The sequence below is a fragment of the Ricinus communis genome, chromosome 6 (assembly GCF_019578655.1).
Source record: "Ricinus communis isolate WT05 ecotype wild-type chromosome 6, ASM1957865v1, whole genome shotgun sequence".
In the NCBI taxonomy this organism is placed as follows: Eukaryota; Viridiplantae; Streptophyta; class Magnoliopsida; order Malpighiales; family Euphorbiaceae; genus Ricinus; species Ricinus communis.
In genome coordinates this window covers 20,322,035-20,344,746 of record NC_063261.1, presented here as the reverse complement: position 1 = coordinate 20,344,746, position 22,712 = coordinate 20,322,035, and the positions used below count along the sequence as shown (strand labels likewise).

Genomic DNA, 22,712 nt, shown 5'->3' with positions numbered 1-22,712 from the left:
AAGATGCTTCCTAGACAAGAATTACTCTTATTGACATATGATAACATGAAATCTCAATGTACCCTACAATTGATTTTTGAAGAAAACAAAAAAGAATTGCTCTTAGTGTCAGATCAGAGTAAGATTTACCGATGTGAAGCTTATATTGTGGAGAGTTTAATCCTGTATTCCGATTATCCAAACAGGATCAAAATCGACTGAAAAAAAAAGTTAAAAGACTACATGCTTTTGAAATCCTTCTTTAAAATTGTTACTGCCGATAAAACTAGGAGATAATACCTGTAAAAAAACCAGGTTAGATGAGCAGTTTGGGACCAAGATTGATGATCACCTTCACCAAAAGAGTGAAAAAAAGAAAAGGGTTTTTTTGAAGTTTTCAGCTTAAGGATTTTAGAACTAATCCAACATTTACGGAGATTTTTAATATAATTGAAGCAAGAAGCTAATTTTATGGTGAATCGGACTTTGAAAAATAATCCAAGGCCAAATGAACATTCTCCTGCAAAATTTTTTAAATAAGGATCTTAATGTTTTTGTTGTTATAAGTTAACAGTTGATACTCTGTAAAAATGTAGAAAATCAACCCAGATTGGACTGATTAAAATATTTAAGCTGCTGCGTATCCAAAGATGTATTCATAACTGGCAGGTCAACGACATGAATATCTATATACCCATCTGAAGCTTTAATCGGTGGTAGCAACAAGAATGCTGTTTATAATACACAAACTTGGCATAAAACTACTGCCGAGTTAAATCTGATCCTAAACAAGCTGTTCCAAGCAATACCCAATCTGTATATGTATATATATTGGTAGAAGAATGATGCATTTCGGAGAGGCCCTTAATGCAGAACCTTTTCACTGGTCACTTCACTTCTGCCCTGAATGTTAGCAAACTGCAGAAAGCTCCAGAACGAAGTGAAGAATCGAAACAATAACTTCGCATGATCCAAAAAGCTGAAAGTTTAAGATGATGTAAGATTTCATCTTAACCTTTCAGTTTTGACTGGCACGTTTTATCTGCAGGGCAGCTCGAACAACATTTTCTCGTGCAATCATTCCAACCTTTTTGGCATTAAAACAGAGATCAATAAATGTATTACCTACTGCAAGAAGATATTGTGCATAGTTCTTGGTTCTTACCAGCTTGCCATCGCCGTCTACCACTGGAAGTCGATGATATTTGGTGTCGAGTAACAACCTGAAAAGGTTAAAAATTCTTGGTTAAGGCAGTGTTTCCAGATTTCATAGGCAAGGTAAAAGCTGTAACATTTGATACTGCAGTTTTAACCTTGGAATTTTCTTGAAACACAGATGTCAATATGTAGCATTAGTAATACCTGGCAGCATCCTCTAGATTGGTGGTTTCATTGACAACCAGTGGGGCAGGTGTCATCAAATCACCGACAACTTTGCCGTTGTTCTTAGTAAGTAGTTTCTGCATTTCATTGAATGTCTGCAATGTTTTTATTATAGTTTATACATAGTTAGAAAAACCATTAGTACATAACAATTAGTATTTCTGATAAAAAGAGTCAAAAAAAGAGAGAATGTGCATTGCAGGGATTAAAAGAAAAGAAAGGAAAAACGATAAAGACTGTTCAACAAAATTCTCTCAATGCTTACGGAGCATTCCCCACAATCTCTTAAATCATGTTCCTTTTCTATTATAGAGAGCATATGCAAAAATTAGGCTTCCAAGAGACTCCCTAATTTATCCTCCTTCACTGTTTGAGCTTGATTTAGATCAAGAGAATGAATAAGTTCTAGTCACCATTCTGACTAAACATAATCCACATATGAAGCTTCTGACTTTCAGTGTTCTTACTTGCAGACATGGCCTAGCTTCTGCCCATTTTCCCCAACATAAATACTATATATTAATTATATAATGTTTGCATTCCGTATGTTCAATTTTCTGTCTGTTTGCAAGTGTATAGATGCTCTATACTCTGCACAGGGACACATAAAAAAGAAAAAAACATCAAATTGAAAAACCAACATCCAAAGAATATCAAAGAGAACAGTTGATGCATACTTTCCAAGAACTATCAGTGTCAGGAAACAAGTTTGTGCCACTCTGATTTCCACCTGTAGCATAAAAGGGAGAAATTAGGAAGAACTAGAATACGGAACTATTTAACAAAATTATAGCACTAGTTCATGAATAGAAAGCAATAATGCATAGCAAATGCAAACCATATGTAATATCTTTATCAATGACATCAAGAATCATCATCATTCTGCCAACCAGAAAGTTGCAGAAAGTTACTTCCTCCTGTGGAGGACCAAATCCAAATAATTCCATTTTGATCCCTACCTTTTCATTCAAACTATCCATTTTGAAATATAAGTTCCATAAAGTCTGGAAAAATAAAGTTTCTTTAGTCTCTTTATGTCAAGCCCCTCAAAACTTCATGAGATCTGTAAGATTTTAGTAAAGTTCCCCAAAATCAAACTTCCTATATTGTGCATGTCAACTTGGCATTTGAGATTCATATTATTAAATATATAACCCAACAATCTCTAATCAATTTAAGATTTCCCCACTAAAGCTAAAAGAATATACACAATTAGCAAGGAGATCAAATGGAACTAGAAGTACCTGATATGGAGTTGAGTGCTAGTAAGTCATAATCTGAAACAACACCAACCTGAAACAAGTAAGAATATCAAAATCATTTACAGAACCAATTCCATTTCAAATAAATTAGATTTTTAGGTGGCCAAGAACAAGTAAGGCACACATCTTAGTCCAAACATGAGCATGAACCAAAAGATGAGTAGGGGATGTATTGCTAAGTAGGCCATCAATATTAAACCAGAACCATATGGAAAGTGCCCAGATCGAATGGCATCTTTACTGTAAACGATGCTCAAAACTGGAGTCTAATAAGATTGGGATGTTAATTAAGCTTAATCCAAGAGTAAGCACTCCAATTTTGGACATAAATTCATGTGATAGTCTCAGAGTTTCATGATTAAAGCAATAAAACAATCACCACATCTACATAAACCAATTGATCTAAACCAGTAAAGCAATATGTTACAATATACAAGCTTCAAATGAATGAAATTACCAATTTCCAATTATCATCAACAACAGGAAAACCAGATATTTTCTTCTCCACCATAGCCCCTAATGCTGCAATGCAAATCACAAAAAATGAATTCAAAATCCAAAACCCAATTGTTAACTAATCAAGGAGAATGAAAATAAACAAATCTCAAAATCACACTCTCTGAATCTACCTTCATCAACAGTTGTCATAGTTTTCACCACATATAAATCCTCCTTTCTTGTCATAAAATCACCAACCGTGTACATCCCATTTCTCGGCTAAGAAGTGAAAATCCACAGAAAAGCAATCATTACTAATAATAACAAAGAACGTTAATGAGAAGATGACAGACAGTTACTCTAGTTAGTTAGTTGGCTGGTTACCAGGCCGTTATTGGTTAAGGTTGAGAAGTTAATAGCAGATGTCCGACTGCGTAAAGCTGAACGTCGAGAGAAGCAAGAAGGGTGTCGTTTGGAAGCAGAAGTTGAAGAAAGAAGAGGAAATAAAGATGGTGGCGGGTGGTGATAATTAAAGAAAGAGTGAGGCATTAATAAAGAAATGGAATAATAAGCCATGAAGCTGAAGCAGAAGTTTTCGTGGGTGTTAAAGAATTGCAATGGAGATTGAAAAGTACGAATGGGAATAAGTGTAGAAGTGGGTTAGGGATAAGTTTAACAGAGGAAGAGGAAGGTTCATATAAAGATGCTGTTTCTGCTTCTTCCTCTGTTGTCCATGAAAGGAGGAGCTAATGTGGGAAGCAGAGAAAGTGGGAAAAAAAAAGAAGCAAAAGTATTGCAAAATGACAAATGGTTGGTGATTAAAGTAGGCTGGATTTGGATTGGACATCGACTTATACCTACACTTATTATACAGCTTTAATTATTTGGTGCTTTTCCTTTTCCTCTTCCTTTTTATTATATACTAAGATTTTTTATATAAAATTTTAAATAAAAAAAAATTTGAAAATTGCATATAATCTTAATCTTGTATAAAAAAAATTAAAAATACTCTAATTGTATTGCTTTTAATGAGTTTAAATAAAAAAAAAATATAAATGGAGAAAATGAGAAAGCTTTAATTTTCATACTGTACCTTAATATATATATAGTATGAACTGAGAATATAAAGCTTTCTATTTTCCCACTTCCCAAACAGAGGAACGTCTTTGTTTGGCCAAGCAATCAGATATTTTTCAGCCAAGTTGGTACATATATGAGACTTTCGATTCCCGATTTATGGATACAATTTTAGGAAGAAAAGTTACCCTGTTGAATATTATTTATCATATTTTAATAATATTTATAATTCAACCTAAAAAAGATAATTAGATTGTATTTGTAGGAAGAAAAATGACTAACTTGTCCTTTTATGGAAATACTAAAACTAAATGCATTAGTTTTTTTTTTTTTTTTTACTTTTAATAAGATAGAACTGGAAAAATAAAATAAATTAAAGTTTTGATTAGTATCTAATTAGAGCAGTTGTTTTTCTATTTTTATTATTAATTTAGAATTGTAATTTTTATAGACTTCTTAATAATGTTATTTTAAAAATAATAATATTAAAAATTAATGATATTGGCTAAAAAATTATCTATATTTTTAATTTACATATAAATTTATATATATTATTTTGTGGTCCATATATATAATAAAATAAACACATGTATATTGTTTTCAATTAATAGAGTAATGGATTCAAGGATAATCCTTTCCGATTCCCTTTTTTTTTTTACTATTTTTGCTAGGGCCATAATCAACTTAGAAATAAATTAAAAAATGACTTAAATACGTTTTAATTAATTATTTTCTTATAGGATTAAAATATAAATATATCTCATTCTAAAATTTTTTCAAACTTTTAGCCTAATTTTATTCCATATTTCCTCTCTCATCACTCTATTGATTTAAAAAGAAAAATCAGTTATTAAAATAACTATATAATTAATAAGAATATTCACAATTATTAAATGAAAAAGGAAAATTATAGAGATTTTTTTCCAATTAAACTATGCATGTGCTATAATCAGGTTTTGTTAATTAAAAAAAGCTATTTTATATATTTTTTTTGATGCATGCAGATTTGTTCTAAATTCTATGTTAGGCTTTTCTTATATTATTAATTTTTTTATTAAATGTTTTAAAATCAACTATAATTTTATAAAAATAGTAAATACCATATCAAGTGGATGAGAATGAGAAGTGAGATAAAAAAAAAAGTAAAATATTAATATTTTTCGAAATAAAGTAATGAAGTAATAAAATTCATTATTCTTATTTTGCTGATTGTTAATATTTTTTATTAAAGGTCTTTATTTTTTTTTAATAAATAGAGTGATGAGATTGGAAATATAGAGAAAAAATAGAATAAAAATTTGAAAGAATATTATATAAGAATTAAGCTCTAGCAATATGATAATATTCATGCGACTCATTAAAGAAGAATATTATATAAAAGTTACTGTAAAATTTTAAAATTTGTCTAATTTGCTTATATAAAAATTATAACTTAAAATGTCCCAAGAAATAAAAATATCACCTAAATATTTTATATTTAAATCTTTACGATATCAAAATCTCAAAGAGATCATTAATTCTAAAAGAAGAATTCAAATCCACTATAATTGAATCTATTTAAAAATAAAAATATAATATGTATTTTAAATTTTATAATCAATTTATATCAATTATCTAATAATTAAATATAATATAATCATTCTTCTTATTTGTTAATTATGTCAATAAAATATATACACAATTATAATAAAAATAATAATAATAAATTTTTCAAACATATTTAGATTTGGGAGAAAGTAAATTTTAGCTCCTACAATTAGGAGCATATTTAAGTTTAAACTATTTTTAAACACAAATAAGTTATTAAATTTTGCAAATCTATCATCTAAGCGTTGCTTGTAACTGAAAAATAACCAGATTAAACTTATATTAAATTGAGATAATTTGTAATTTTTTCTTAAAAGTAAAACCCACCAATTGTTACTATAGTTTTTAATTTTCTTTTTATTACATTATATATATAAAATAAAAAAGAGAGAATAACAAAAATAATATATTTTATCTACAATCTTTTTTCTAATCATACCTTAATTTTCATTGATGATAATAAAACAATAAAATTTGTAGAGACAATGGATAGTAGCACCACAACCAAATTTTACAAATCAAAAACAATTTTCATGAATTGAAATTGAAATTGGGATAATTGAATTGACACCTTTCCTCCAATGCAATTTATCAAATTTAGAGAAACTCATTTAAGACAAACTAGAAAAAGTAGATATCAAGTTAATTAAAATTTAACAAAAAAATTGAGATGTATAAAAGAAATGATTGCTCGAAATAGATGATGAGTGGATGATAGTAAAATATAAAAATTGATGCAACATAAATGAATTAAAAAATTATTAATCTATTATTTTTGTTAATAAAGCGGCAGTCAAAAAGAATAAGAAAGAATAAAAATATAGTGTATACAATTTATTTTTTTTAATTTCAAGTCAATCTTTTCATAAATTGAGTAAATGTCTGTTAAGTTTTAAGCCGAGGAAGTGGTCTTAACTATATATATATATATATATATATATATATATATATATATATATTAGATTTTCTTCAAAAGCTTCATTCTGCTTTTATTTTTTCAAAGTTTGATATGAAATCAGGATTTTGGCAAATCCAGATTCATCCAAAAGACAGGTACAAAATTGCCTTTACAGTTTCATTTGGCCAATACGAATGGAATGTAATGCCCTTGGGATTAAAAAATGCTCCTTCTGAATTTCAAAAAATTATGAATGACATTTTCAATCCTTATTCAAAGTTTTGCATTGTCTACATTGATGATGTGTTGATATTTTCAAATTCTCTAAAGCAACATTTCAAACACTTAGAGACATTTTTCTATGTTGTTAAGAAAAATGGTTTAGTGGTTTCAAAATCTAAGATATCTTTATTCCAAACAAAAATTAGATTTCTTGGTCACTATATCTCCCGGTGAACTATCACCCCAATTGAAAGGTCTCTAGCCTTTACTTCAAAGTTTCCAGAAAAAAATTTAAAAAAAAACACAATTACAAAGATTCCTTGGCAGTTTAAATTATGTAATGGATTTTTATCCAAATTTGAACTGTCTTGCAAAGCCCCTTCATGATAGGTTAAAGAAAACCCCCTTGCATGGACCGATGAGCATAGAAAGATTGTCCAAAGCATAAAAAAGCAAGTTTCTGAAATACCATGTTTACACCTAGCTGATCCATCTGCATTCAAAATTGTTGAAACTGATGCATCAAATCTAGGATATGGTGGAATTTTTAAGCAAGTCCAAAACAACAAAAGACAGACTGAAAAATACGAAGAACCTCTTGTATTCTTCAAGTCACACAAAGAAGAAATGTAGTGAGAAAAGAGAGAGTATAGTGTGAGAGTGATAGTGAGAAGAAATACCTTCCTCTTATATTCTTATCATCCTCTTGTAAGTTATATTTCTCTAGTTCAAAGCTTTCGTTTTTAAAGCTTTTATTTCAAAGGTTGTATATTTGTTCAAAGTTTGTGTTCAAAGTTTGTATCTATCAATAAAATTTATCTTCTTATCTACCATTTTTAAGATTTAACAAGCGTGTGCTCTGTGCTTGCTTCGTCTGAGGATCCTGCACACCAGAAACTTGTTGATTTATTTTTGTTTTGTCTATCTTGGTATCAGAGCCTATTGGGTTCCGGGAAAGAAACATCATCTGCATAAAAAAAGATTTTAAACTCATTTTAATCTGCATCATATCACTGATAAACAAGCATTGTTCATTTATGCACAGTAGTAAGTCCCGTCAGGTGTAAGGGCAGTAAAACTGGTGGCTTGTTTCATGTTTGTTTAGAAAGTTATTTTGGTTTATTTTAAAATGAATTTAAAACCATTTTTCTGTAGATCTTCTTTTTTCTCAAACTCTTCTACCTCTGTGTCCTCAAGGTACAAAGGATTAGTAAATAGTGAAGAAATCACTATTGAAGATTTTACAAAGTATATTGATGATTGGGAAATACCCAAAGTTCAAAAGAAACAAATTTATGAGTATTCAAAGTTTCCTTTCTTCAAAACTGATTTTACTATCAAAACTGAAGAAAGAGATATTCAGATTTTCAAAGCCTTCTGAAGAAATTTATCTTTCAAATTCAAAGACCCTCCAGAAGCATAAAGAAAAAGATTATAAGTATATCCATATAGGCCTTGTCCAGGTAGGAATAAAGCCCCTTACCAGAGAAGGTTTAGATACTTTCATCTTAGCAGTCCTTAAAGATGCTAGGTTTACAAATTTTTATGATTCTTTATTAAATACTGTCGAGTCGAGCCTCAATAAAGGACCAATTTCTTTTAATTATTTTCCAAACATTACAATTTCATTAAATGATAAAAATATTTTAAAAAGCATTGTTCTTCAAATAAAGACACATAATTAGAAAATGCTTGAAGGATCTATTTCGATAGCATTGATTTTCAAAATACATTACAAAGCCATGATTTATGCTTTTGGTTCAAAACACAAGCTCCATTCACCAAAAGGAGAAACCTTATTCCTACAAACAGATCTCTCCAAATCCAACGCAACTATTCCAAAAACCATTCAATGGAAAGACATCACTCTTCCAGAAGAATGGATCCTTGAAGGTGCAACCCAACCTGAATCACCAAAGCAAACAGAACCAAATACAAATCTAAAAAATATAACCCAATTCCTAGATGGAAAAGTAAAGCTTACATTCAACAGGAAATTAACCTCTTCTAGATTTTCTGATGATGATTCTTCAACAACGACCATAGATATTGAAAGGGTATCAAAAATACCTTCTATTATTTATGCTCCTTACAAAGAACTAACTCCATCTCAAACACAACCCAGATTTTCAACATTTGATATACCGAGCTCAAACAATATACTACAGAATGTTGATTACAAAAGTAATATCCCCAGACCAGTCTACAATAAACCAAAGAAAGAAGATGAGGATATAGATATCGTCTCTACCCCCTCTTCACCATCACCATCTGTAATAACACAAAATCTAGAAGCAGAGATCAACATGATTTCAAAAGATTTTCAAATCGATAAAAAGCTTTTACATGAAGATTTTTATTCAAAGAAAAATCATTCTAAAAAACTTTAATTTTTTAAGAATTTTTTACAAGAAAAGGACAGTATTCAAGAAAGATACTATCAATTCTGCATTCAAAATAAAATCCAAATCAAATTTTTTGATTGGTTTTAAATTTATTGCAAAGAAAATAGTATTCTTTATCCTTTCAAAGAAAAGCTTATTAGTCCTGTCACTGTAAGAAATAAGGCTCTAGAGTGGAAGGTCGGAGAAAACCTAACAATCCAGTTTGAACATCCTCCCCTTAGGAAAATAACCATTCCATATGGAGAGAATGAAATAGAGGCTAGACCTTACAAATTGGTAGGAGAAGATCTTGAAAAGAATGTCAAGAACATTGTTCAGCAGAACAATTTCTCGAATACCTATCTTAACACAATAGGGAAGCAGCTTGTTAGGATAGAAAGCCAGATCCAAAAACCTCCTATAGTCTTCACCTCTCCAATCCCCAACACTGAATATCCAAAAGAGACAAGCCAATCAGAAAAGCTTAAAAAACCAGTCTTCAAATCCTACCAAATCTCAAAGCCTAGCCAATACCAATTTTAGAAGCAAACTGAGTTTGCTAGAGTAGTCAGAGAACAGCTTAGCAAATTAACAACTTTTGAGTCTTCTAAAAACCTAGTGTCAGATACTCCTCAAAGCAGTAGGAATATCAGTGCCATAGATCAAGCCCAATGCGATGAATCCAATGATTCAGAGCTTGAAAGTGTCACTGATAAACCATCCAACATCAACGGATTGGGAAGGCAAGCCCCTAGATTAACCTGGCATACTCCTAGGAATACTGCTCCATATCTAGAAATAGAAAATATGAATAATATCCTAACCCAATCTAGATTCAATGCCTCCTCCGTCTATGAAAGCCTAGCCAAGACCAATTTCAGAAGCAAACTGAGTTTGCCAGAGCAGTCAGAGAACAACTTAGCAAATTAACAACTTCTGAGTCTTCTAAAAATCTAGTGCCAGATACTCCTCAAAGCAGTAGGAATATCAGTGTCATAGATCAAGCCCAATGCGGTGAATCCAATGATTCAGAGCTTGAAAGTGTCACTAATAAACCATCCAACATTAACAGATTGGGATGGCAAGCCCCTAGATTAACCTGGCATACTCCTAGGAATACTGCTCCAGATCTAAGAATAGAAAATATGAATAATATCCTAACCCAATCTAGATTCAATGCCTCCTCCATTTATGAATGGAATATAGATGGAATGTCAGAATACAATATTCTTGGTCTCTTACAACAGATGACCATGGCAGCCAATGCTTACAAAACCCAAAGCGGTACCTCTCATAGAGCCATTACTGAGCTCATTATAGCTGGATTTTCTGGCCAGCTTAAAGGATGGTAGGATTACCATCTCACACAAGCACAACAGCTCCAAATCCTAGGTGTTATCCAAACCACAATAGAAGGGACCCCCATCTTAGATGACTAGGAAATCCAATTGAGGATGCTGTGTCAACCTTAATCCTAACGATCTCCCTCCACTTCATAGAAGACCCTTCTCTTCTGAAAGATAAGAATGCTGAGCTCCTTAGCAATCTAACCTGTAAAAAGCTTAGCAATTTCTAAGCCTACAAAGACACCTTCCTGACCAGAGTCATGCTTAGGGAAGATTCAAGCCAACATTTCTGGAAAGAGAAATTCTTAGCCGGTTTACCTAAGATACTAGGTAAAAGAGTTAGGAATACCATAAGAGAAGCCCATAATGGCCAGATCCCTTATGATTTCTACACTTCTAGTGAATTAGTGAGCCTTATCCAGAAAGAAGGATTGAAGATATGCCATGACCTTAGACTCCAAAGACAACTCAAATGGGAAATGAAAAAGACTAGACAAGAACTAGGTAGTTTTTGTAACCAGTTTGAGTATAATCCCATAGGGCCTTCCCCTACCTGCAAAGGAAAATGCAAAGAAGATTTTTCCAAATCTTTTAAGAAAAAATGATTTTTCAAAAATAGAAGGACTCCCAAGAACAAAGAGAATTTCTACAAAAAGCCATCCTCTTCTAAATTTCCAAAACAAAATTCCAAAGAAGATTTTAGCAAAATTACTTGCTATAAATGTGGCAAGAAGGGCCATACTTCAAAGTACTGCAAGTTTTCCATAAAACTCCATGAGCTCCAAATAGAAGATGGAGTTTTAAGCAAAATTTCAGCTCTTCTTGTTGATTCCTCTGAATTAGAATTTTCGAATAGTGAGGAAGAATTTCAAATTGATGAAATCAAAACCTCATCCGATTATTCTGAATCAGATTTTGAAGGTATTTCAAAGAATATTAATATGCTCACTAGGCAACAAAAAGCTCTTCTTGAAGCCGTCAAGCATATTAATGACCCCCAAATCCAAAAACAAGTTTTGAAAGAAATCCTAAAAACTGAAACCCTTGTCCCCTCTTCTAGTAAGAACACTTATGATCTTAGATAAAGGGAAAAAACTAAAAAACCCTCTTCCTACCATCCAAGAACTTCAGAAAGAAATCAAAGCCATCAAAACAGAGCTCAAAGATTTGAAAGAAAAACAATAAAATGATTTTGTTTTACTTCAAAGCCTGATTCTCAAACAGAATAGTGATTCTGATTCTGAAGAAGAAAATAATTTTCAAAATCTTGAGGTTTCTGAAAGTGTTCCAGAAAACTTCATTAACGTTTTAAAGGAAATTACCTCAAGAAAATATTTGATTCAAATAAAGCTTTTTTTCCCTGGTGATTTCCAAATAGAAACCATCGCTTTATTTGATACGGGAACAGACCTCAACTGTATCAATTATGAGCTGGTTCCTAAAAGGTATCATCAAGAAACTAAAGAGAGGCTTACTTCAGCCAATAGTTCAAAGATTAGGATTGCGGAAAAAACTGAAGCTGCAATTCTAAATAATAATATTGCTTTAAAAAAAGTTTTTATTCTTACCAAAGATCTTCAGCAAACAGTTATTTTGGGAACTCCTTTTATCAACTTAATTACTCCTTTCAAAGTAACTACTGTTGGTATTATTTTTAAAGCTAAGAATTCAAATATTGTTTTTCCTTTTATAGAAAAACCCAAAAAGAGAAATCTCAATCTTATTAAAGCCCACTCAATTTACAATTTTGAGATAAATGCTTTGATCAAAGGAAAACAAACCCTGCTTTTCCACTTGAAGCAAGATATGGGTTTGAAAAGAATCCAAGATCAAATGCAAAATGATTTTGTCCAAAGAAAAATCTATGATTTGCAAAAGAAGATTAAAAATGAAGTTTGTTCTGATCTTCCTAATGCTTTTTGGAAACGAAAACAACATATGGTAGATTTACCATATGAAAAAGATTTTTTCTGATAAGCAAATCCCTACCAAAGCAAGACCCATCAAAATGAATAAAACCCTAGAAAACCATTGTAGAATAGAAATAAAAGATTTGGAACAAAAAGGTTTGATTACCAAATCTAGATCCCCCTAGTCTTGTGCAGCTTTCTATGTCAACAAAAATAGTGAGATAGAAAGAGGAACACCTAGGTTGGTGATTAATTACAAACCTTTGAATAAAGCCCTAAAGTGGATCAGATACCCAATTCCAAACAAAAAAGATCTTCTTCAAAAGCTTTATTCTGCTTTTATTTTTTCAAAGTTTAATATGAAATCAGGATTTTGGCAAATCCAGATTCATCCAAAAGACAGGTACAAAACTGCCTTTACAGTTCCATTTGGCTATTACGAATGGAATGTAATGCCCTTCGGATTAAAAATGCTCCTTCTGAATATCAAAAAATCATGAATGACATTTTCAATCCTTATTCAAAGTTTTGCATTATCTACATTGATGATGTGTTGATATTTTTAAATTCTCTAGAGCAACATTTCAAACACTTAGAGACATTTTTCTATATTGTTAAGAAAAATTTAGTGGTTTCAAAATCCAAGATATCTTTATTCTAAACAAAAATTAGATTTCTTGGTCACTATATCTCTCGGGGAACTATCACCCCAATTGAAAGGTCTCTAGCCTTTACTTCAAAGTTTCCAGACAAAATTTTGGAAAAAATACAATTACAAAGATTCATTGGTAGTTTAAATTATGTAATGGATTTTTATCCAAATTTGAACTGTCTTGCAAAGCCCCTTCATGATAGGTTAAAGAAAAACCCCCTTGCATGGACCGATGAGCATAGAAAGATTGTCCAAAGCATAAAAAAGTAAGTTTCTGAAATACCATATTTACACCTAGCTGATCCATCTGCATTCAAAATTATTGAAACTGATGCATCAAATCTAGGATATGGTGGGATTCTTAAGCAAGTCCAAAACAACAAAGAATGTATTGTCCAGTTTACTTCTGCACACTGGAATGATACACAAAAAAAAACTATTCAACTATCAAAAAAAAATTCTTTCGATAATTTTGTGCATTTCAAAATTTCAAAGCGATCTTTTAAACCAAAAATTTCTTTTAAGGATTGATTGTAAATCTGCTAAAGAAGTTTTACAAAAAGATGTTCAAAACATAGTTTCAAAATAAATTTTTGCCAGATGGCAAGCCATTCTTTCTGTTTTTGACTTTGAAATCGAATACATAAGAGGAGATTCAAATTCAATTCCAGACTTTCTAACCAGAGAGTTTCTTCAAAAACATGAGTGAGAATGCCAAGAAAATCAAAAGCAAAAGAAAAAAAATCGACAGCAAGTTCAAAGCCTATCCAAAGTCCAAAGAAGGAAATTTTGCCTTCTTCTTCAAAGCCCATCAGAAACTGGACCGAAATCATCCAGGAAGAAATTGACCAAAGCAAGGCCGATCCGGCCTAACAACAGTTGTAAATTCAGGAATGGTTTGCACAGTAAGATCCTGAATTCCTGAAAAGGGTCGAAGAATATTCAAAGAAATTGATACAACTTCAACCCGAAGCATCTCCAAAGTCATCCTCCTCTTCCAACAAGGGTAAAGGTATACTTTCTATCCCTTTTTCATAACCTGAGATAGAAATTTTCCCTCAAAACCTATCTCAGAACTCTAAAAGTATTTCAAAGCCCAACTCTCAAGAAATAGTTTTGTCACAAACAAAACTTTTTAAATCCAACGAATATATAGAAAAGCAAAATTTTCAAAACATTTTGACTATTGAGGAAGGATTTTGTACATAAATCCCCTCAAAACTGATTTCAAAGATTTTCCCTCCAGGATGGTATTTCAAGCCCTGGAATATTTCAAAGCCTCAATCCTACTACCAGTCTATCCTTGAGGTAACTGGTTCTGCAAAGTTCAAACACTTCAAAAAACACAAAGACCATAAAGATCCTGCATATTCCACATGCACCATCCAAAGAATCCTCCACCCTACAGATTGAGGAATGGATTTACACTCTTCAATATCTTTCCCAACTTCCCTCCGAAGAACCTACCCATCAAGCCTAAACACTTCCTTCAACTATTGGGATTACCAACAAGCTTGGTTTAATACCTTTCTTCTTCAAAACGAAAGACAAAGCCATTCTTGGCTTTTCTACTTCGATACAAGCTCAATCCAAACTTCAAAGATCCCATATTGGTTTAAACAATGATGGAATTTTTATGGCAATGTTCCTGAGACCATAATTCCAGAAGTTCTACCTCTGTTTAACCTTTTCAAAGCCCACTACAAACCAAATAAAATAGAAAGACGTTTTCCCTCGTTACTTCTATTTTGTTCAAACTTTTTTCTCCCCTAGGTATGTGTTTGGTATTTCCATCAAGCAGCAGATGGAGAAATCATCCTTACCCGAAGGTTCAAAGTCAAATGGTGGGATAAATTTAACCATCAAGAAAAATTATCACTAAAGTTGGTACAAAATTTTCTTTCAAAAAATAGCTTTTTGCCAACTCCCAAAGAACAAACCACTTTCTTGGCGCAGAAGTCCTTCATAATTCCAAAGCTAGCAGCGGCTCAGACATAAGAGGATTTCGTACAGTTGATCAAACAATTGTCGGAAACCGTCTCTTCCAAAGGAAAATCAAAAGCCTCATCTTCCTCTTCCAGCACCAGCTCGGCAGCAATAGACCTAGATGGTGACTCAAACGAAGATGACTGTTTTGGGATTTTCAAGCCCATTAAATGACACATCTGTAAAGCCCTTGGGTTGAAAACTAGAAATGACAGCCCAAAATATTTTGTAATGGGCCAAAAGCCCAATGAAAAAAAAAAGACAGAAGAGTCATATAAAGAAAAAAGAAAGAAGACAAAAGACTCTTTAAAAAAGTAAAAGATTCTTTTTCAAAGCATGGCCGATAACTTTCATAAAAGGAGTAAAGCATCTTACTCTATTATCACAAGACTACAAGAACAAGTGGAGCCCTCTTTATTCCACTAAGAAGAGTATCCAAAGCCTCAAGAAGAGTATCCAAAGCTTCAAGACCTCTATAAATAGAGGAGTTTCTCTTAGAAGAAGGCAGACTGGAAAATACGAAGAACCTCTTGTATTCTTCAAGTCACACAAAGAAGAAATATAGTGAGAAAAGAGAGAGTATAGTGTGAGAGTGATAGTGAGAAGAAACACCTTCCTCTTATATTCTTATCCTCCTCTTGTAAGTTATATTTCTCTAGTTCAAAGCTTGTATATTTGTTCAAAGTTTGTATATTTGTTCAAAGTTTGTATATTTGTTCAAAGTCTGTATATTGTAGACTGGTATGAGAATATTACTGGTGTCGCGAGGACTCGTAGTGAAGAGTTTGAGAAAGAATATATATATATATATATATATATATATATATATATATATATATATATATATATATATATATATATATATATATAGATTAAAATATTATTTAAGAATCAATTCATTTATCGACGCATATATTTAGGTAAAAACACATATTTTTTCTATAACTTTTATTATATTATAGTAAAATTTTCAAAATTAACTCAATTCTAGCTAAACTTTTTTAAAAAGAAAATAATAATTTCTCACATCATCCATAGAGTTAAGCTAACATGATGTAAAACTTAAGTTGATGATAGTTATATCTCCAAAATCAAGAAAAGAAATGTCTTAAATTAGAAACTCTCATCATTTATAATTAAAAAATAAATTACCCAAAATGCCCCCCAATCTAAAATGTTACCCAATTTACCTATTGACCCTCCCTCCAGAAAAACACCTATTGACCCTCCTGTTATTTGGGTCCCACATTATCAAACCAAAATCCGACGGCTATGATCTCTCCTCCTTAAAATCTAGCCTAGGGTTTTTTTTTTTTCCTCTTCCCTTTATATCCTCTGTCTGTCTGCTTTCTAAAACTCTTTCCTTTTTCAGTGCCCTCTTCTCTTTCTCTCTCTAAACCTCACTCTCTGTCACTCCCTCCCGCGCCGCCACCGTCTTTCCGGCGGCCAATATCACCGTTTTCTTCTCCACCTTCCCTCTCCTCCCCAGCTTTATCAAAAATCTTTAAAAAATTTATCAAAAGTCAAAAACTAAAAAGAAACCAGCTCTCTTAGTCATTTTATCAGAAATTCGGTGTGCGCTTCTATCATCACTTTGTCTTTTGTTTTTAAGTTAAGGTTTGTTCTTTGTTATAATAAAAAGAGGAGAGGGAAGAGAAATTGAAAAAAAATTAAAAAACTCTGAAAAAGAACAAATTATTCGAGAAGATATGGCACAAGTTCAAGTTCCAGTTCAAGGACAGAATGTTAACGGTGGAGCTAACGCACCATACGTGACGACGTCGCTTTACGTTGGGGATCTGGAGGCGAATGTGACCGATTCGCACTTGTATGACCTGTTTAATCAAGTTGGGCAAGTTGTTTCAGTTAGGGTTTGTAGGGACTTGACTACTCGGCGATCGCTTGGTTATGGATATGTCAATTATAGCAGTCCTCAAGATGGTTAGTGTTTTTATTTTACATTTGGGTTTATGTTGGACTTCTAAGTATAAGGTTGTTTATTAGTTCTTAAGAATAGTAGTAGTAGACTTAATAGGTAATAGTTAGTAATAAGTTGGCTTTATAAGTGCTTAGACCTTACCCTGTAAGGTAAGTCTTTTAGTTAATCTTTTTCTTGTGCAAAAGGACAATGGTTGATTTTTGGATTTTGATAGTTTAATGTTACTAAGAGTAAATTAGTTGTGTTGCTTACAGAAAAAGAAGGAAAGAAAACAGAGCTAAAAATTGATTCTTTTGACGTCCAGTTGGTCCGTTATCTAAAAAAGGATTGCATGGTAGGAGTTTAAAAAATAAGTCATTAATGTGTGTGTAATACTAAGCTTTAGTAAATCTTGTTGCTTTCAAGCTATTGATTGCTCTTGAATTTCTTTTGAATACTTGTAGTCATCTGGTAACATAACCTTTGTAAGGTGAAGGAAATCTGTTCAAGGACATTAAGAATCTAGTGTTGCTGCATTCTTGGGATTGTTAGAATATCTTCTGTAGCTGATGGAACACTTGCAGCCTGGGTTGCATGTTCAGTTGTGCTCTCCTATTGATGTCACAAAATTTAAAGATTGTCTCATAAGCTTCATCTGTTTGTTCAGTCTTCTTTAAGTACAGTAAGGAAAGCAATTATAGTCCTATAAAGTTAGAGTTGTATCTGAAGGTTTTTCCTTTTTCTACTTCTTCTTCTTTTGATATATGCACTACGCAGTCTTGGTCTGGCTGGTACTCCCAGGTCTTGGTGAATGATTGTGCTTATTGTAATCAACTTTTAATTGTTTTGTGTTGTAACCTTGAATGAGATTGTGCTGCTAGACAGAATGCTGAAGTGGACCAGTCGTCCTACTTATTGGGTGCTTCACTAGTTTTCCTCCAATTTTTTTATTAGGCTGTTGTAGACTTGTAGTGTGTATCTTATTTCTGGTGTAACTATGCAATCTTATTGCAAAAGAAATGAGGATGTAATATGCAACTCTATCAAACATTTTTTATGGCTTTAAAAATATAAACACAATAAAGGATACAATATAGTTGTGATTAAGAAATTGATTTCAACACACTATTTGTACTGTAAGTTGGGTAATCTATGGAATATGATTTGTATGTTACTAGTATAAAGCTCCAAAGTTTGTCATGCTTGGAAGCACTCATGAACTGGGGAAGCATTCTTGAATTGGGGTGCTTTATTTTTAAGATTATCATATGTCAGTAGGGATCATGCTATGATTGAAGAGAGAATAATCAATGCTTATGTAACCAATGAATGTATTTGTTCTTGAAATTGCATGTTGCAAAGAATTGAGGAGGTGGTTGTTCCTTCTTATGGCTACATTAAAACATTCTCTATCTCAACTTTTGACAGCTGCTAGGGCATTGGATATGCTGAATTTTACTCCTCTCAATGGAAGCCCCATTAGGATAATGTACTCTCATCGTGATCCCAGCGTCCGTAAAAGTGGGTCTGGGAACATTTTTATCAAGGTATCTATATCTGCTAATCACGAGTTTTGCTTGCCTCTGGTTATTTATCTGATATTGGCTTTCCGAGCCTCATTTCTATTTTCTGATAGCCATTCTGTTTGTTCACATGACAGAATCTAGATAAGGGGATTGATCACAAAGCATTACATGATACTTTCTCGGCATTTGGGAACATCCTCTCTTGCAAGGTTGCTACTGATTCCTCTGGTCAGTCAAAGGGCTATGGTTTTGTACAGTTTGACAATGAGGAATCCGCTCAAAAGGCTATAGAGAAATTAAATGGAATGCTGTTGAATGATAAGCAAGTGTATGTGGGACCCTTCCTTCGCAAGCAGGAGAGAGAAAGCGCCATAGATAAGACAAGATTTAACAATGTGTATGTAAAGAATCTCTCAGAAACAACTACTGAGGAAGATTTGAAGAAAGCTTTTGGTGAATATGGAACAATAACAAGTGCTGTAGTGATGAGGGATGGAGATGGGAAAACAAAGTGCTTTGGATTTGTCAACTTTGAGAATGCAGATGATGCTGCTACAGCTGTTGAGGCCCTTAATGGAAAGAAATTTGATGATAAGGAGTGGTTTGTTGGGAAAGCCCAAAAGAAAAATGAAAGGGAAAATGAATTAAAAGTTCGATTTGAACAGAGTATGAAAGAGGCGGCTGACAAGTTTCAAGGGGCCAATTTGTACATTAAAAATCTAGATGATAGCATAGGTGATGATAGGCTTAAGGAGCTTTTCTCTCCATTTGGTACAATCACATCATGCAAGGTAAATTTTGATTTTTTAATAGTAAGCTGCCTGTATGATTAGCCTTCATTATTCTACTGATTCCAACATCACTCACATACATGATATCATATTAACAGGTTATGCGAGATCCTAATGGAATAAGCAGAGGTTCAGGGTTTGTTGCATTCTCGACTCCTGAAGAGGCATCTAAAGCTGTAAGTGGATTACTTTTTCTTGTTGTGCATTATGCATTTATAATGACCATACAATAAAGTGACACATAGTTCATTGTTTTCATAGCTCATGGAGATGAATGGAAAAATGGTTGTTAGCAAACCCCTTTATGTTGCACTTGCACAACGAAAGGAAGATAGAAGAGCCAGGTTGCAGGTACGGTTTCTTTTTGTTCTGACTGTTCGGGTCTTGGTTTTGTTCATTTATGGCTCCTCTTCCCTTACATATGCCTAAATGCAAACACAAACACACCTGTCACAGAGACACCCCTTATATGCATGTATTTTTACCTATGTAATGGTCGCATAAGTACTCTTGCATGAATGAATCAGTTACCAGGTGTTTGCTTTCAAGTCTAACATGTTATGTTTTTGTTGAAATTTCTTTTCTTGTACTGATTCTTTTGAAATTATCATGTGCATGCCTTATTTTTTAACATTTGATTTGCTTGGGAAACCATGTGTGCTATGGATTTATAATTATTTATTTTTTATACAGGCCCAATTTTCTCAGATAAGGCCAGTAGCAATGGCACCATCAGTTGCTCCCCGTATGCCAATGTACCCCCCTGGTGGTCCAGGACTTGGACAACAGATATTCTATGGACAAGCCCCACCTGCAATCATACCTCCCCAGGTAACCATTCTCTTGGTGTTGCCTTTCAATTATGTCCATCACATGCTTCTTTGTTTTGCTTTTTGATTAATCAATTGCAAATGATCTTATCGACAAGGTGCTTTTATCTAATGATTCACTTTACTGTCAGCCTGGATTTGGATATCAGCAGCAGCTCGTACCTGGCATGAGACCTGGCGGGGCTCCTATGCCAAATTTCTTTGTGCCAATGGTTCAGCAGGGGCAGCAGGGTCAACGTCCTGGTGGTCGACGGGCAGGAGCTGCTCAGCAATCCCAGCAGCCTGTCCCACTAATGCAGCAGCAGGTTGGCAGCAGCCTTTTGTACTAGACTGTTGATATTGTTGATATCTTCTGTCTAATTAATAGTGGTTTATGACAGATGGTTCCAAGGGGGCGCGTCTATCGCTACCCACCTGGGCGAGGTATTCCTGATGTTCCAATGACTGGTGTTGCTGGAGGCATGCTTTCTGTTCCATATGACATGAGTGGTATGCCTATGCGTGATGCAGCTCTTTCTCAACCAATTCCAATTGGGGCTTTGGCTAGTGCACTTGCAAATGCTTCTCCAGAGCAGCAGAGAACGGTATGTATTAGCGTTTGCTTTTATCTCTATGGACTTTGTTTCATGCCTAAGAGGACTGAAGGATGGGATGCTGGTCAATTTTTGTGGTTTAGTATATGAATGTCATTCAACAAGGAACATGATGTTACAAGTGTCGTTAGTCAGTACTTAGAGTGGCTTAAATGTTTTCATACTTTCTTTCATGAAACAGAGCACTGTTTTTCTCCTTTGTGTTCTGATTACAATTGGAGCCTTATTGAATGCAAGTTTCTCATTTGGTCATTTCTTATAAGGAGTTTCTTCATGATAGTGAGAGGCATGCATCTCTGAAGAAATATGAGTTTTAAAAAGTTTCAATTTAGAGCTGACAGGATCAGCGGCTGGCTGCTTATCCTTTCTGTTCAGCAAACAAGTATGGCCCAGCTGTTGGGAGGTTAAACTGCTAACAGCTGGTGCTTGCAGCATAAAGCACACATCCAAATACTAGTTGTTGCATAACTTGCTATTATCTGAATAAAGTCATTAATTTCTTCACTGGATGAATAAATCTAGATGCTGGGTGAGAATCTCTATCCGCTAGTAGAGCAGCTGGAGCCTGATGCAGCAGCTAAGGTGACAGGCATGCTTCTTGAGATGGACCAGACTGAGGTTCTGCACTTGCTCGAATCACCAGAGGCTCTGAAAGCAAAGGTTGCTGAAGCAATGGAAGTTCTGAGGAGTGTTCAACAGCAACAGGCAGGTGGTGCAGCTGATCAACTGGCTTCATTGTCGTTGAATGATAACCTTGTTTCCTAGGCTGTGTGGGCATAGCTTTTGAAATCAGGATGTGAAACCATTTTAGACGTGCTTTGATACATTTTAGACTGATATTTCATAGTAATGTAGGAGCTGGTCCCACTCCCCCCCTTTTTTCTTTTTCTTTTTTCTGTTCACTGAGATTTCAGGGAGTTGTTTTGAAGATTGTGAGATTTGAGCTTTTAACTTTTTTGATTATGCCAATGTTGGGTTACCTTTATATCTTGGTTGGCTTAAATCAGTGAATTATTTTGTGAGCTATTTCAAGATGAAAGAAGTTTTCTTGTGTCCTTGCTTTTCTATCTGGATGCTAATATTTGACAGCGGAAATTCAGCTGTAGATGAAATCATTATTGTGCAGCGGCATGCGTCTCAACTGAAAGTAGCTAAATGAGTGGACTCTTCATAGTAGGGAATGTTGTCTACAATGTGGGCATCTAGGTGAGATTGCAGCGCATGTTGATCTCGTTCGGAGCCTTCTGATGATTAGTTGGAAGTGCCTGGACATGCAGGAATGAATCAAACTAGACTTACCATTTATTTGCCAAATAATGGTTCTGAACCCTTCTTGGTATTTACTGTATCCGCATGTTTTTTCTTAACAAGTCTCAGTCAGTAAATAAGCCGAATTACTTTTTAGCTATCTGGAGTTCGGCCCGTTTGAAGTTCACTTGAGCTTGTTTAAAAGCTGAATGAATTTAAATTAGATAAAGTATGATTTTTTAAGGATTATAAGTCGAGTCATTCCGGATCCATGAACTTTTTCATAAATTAAATTATTAAAACTTGATGTTTTAATATTATATATGTTTTTGCATCTAATAATTATAGGATTATATAAACTCTACTAAATCTGTTTCCAAGAGATGTGAAGCACTCTGTAACTTGATAATAAACAAGTCCAAAACAAGTTAAGATTTGACTGAATATCAGCGAAAGCGAAATATCTTGAATATAATTTGGTCTGTTCAGTTTATAAACAAAGACTTCCTACAGAACAAATCAATTTATAAACAAGGACAAGGACTTCGTAGATAACAACAAATCTGACGAATGGCAAATTCTCTGGCTTTAACCCAACAGAAGTACAACATTTCGCCAAGGAAATTCAGGAAAGAAAAAAAAGGAAAAAAAAAAAATAAGAAGAGAAAAAAACAAAGTTTTG

At 33.3% G+C, this 22,712-nt stretch overlaps 2 protein-coding genes across 2 annotated transcripts; one reads left to right on the top strand and one right to left on the bottom strand.

Moving 5' to 3' along the window:
- Positions 1–620: 620 nt before the first annotated feature.
- Positions 621–3,880, bottom strand: LOC8288173 (CBS domain-containing protein CBSX1, chloroplastic). Its single transcript, XM_002518688.4, has 8 exons — positions 3,447–3,880; positions 3,254–3,341; positions 3,082–3,146; positions 2,607–2,655; positions 2,040–2,092; positions 1,342–1,457; positions 1,145–1,202; positions 621–1,066 (listed from the first exon to the last, which is right to left on the bottom strand). Exons 1-8 carry the CDS (start codon positions 3,636–3,638, stop codon positions 998–1,000), a joined length of 690 nt encoding a protein of 229 aa, XP_002518734.3. The 5' UTR covers positions 3,639–3,880; the 3' UTR covers positions 621–997.
- Positions 3,881–16,445: 12,565 nt separating this feature from the next.
- LOC8288172 (polyadenylate-binding protein 8) lies at positions 16,446–21,837 on the top strand. Its single transcript, XM_002518687.4, has 9 exons — positions 16,446–17,065; positions 18,471–18,589; positions 18,703–19,359; positions 19,458–19,535; positions 19,621–19,710; positions 20,053–20,190; positions 20,321–20,494; positions 20,570–20,773; positions 21,305–21,837. Exons 1-9 carry the CDS (start codon positions 16,834–16,836, stop codon positions 21,545–21,547), a joined length of 1,935 nt encoding a protein of 644 aa, XP_002518733.2. The 5' UTR covers positions 16,446–16,833; the 3' UTR covers positions 21,548–21,837.
- The last annotated feature ends 875 nt before the right edge of the window (positions 21,838–22,712 follow it).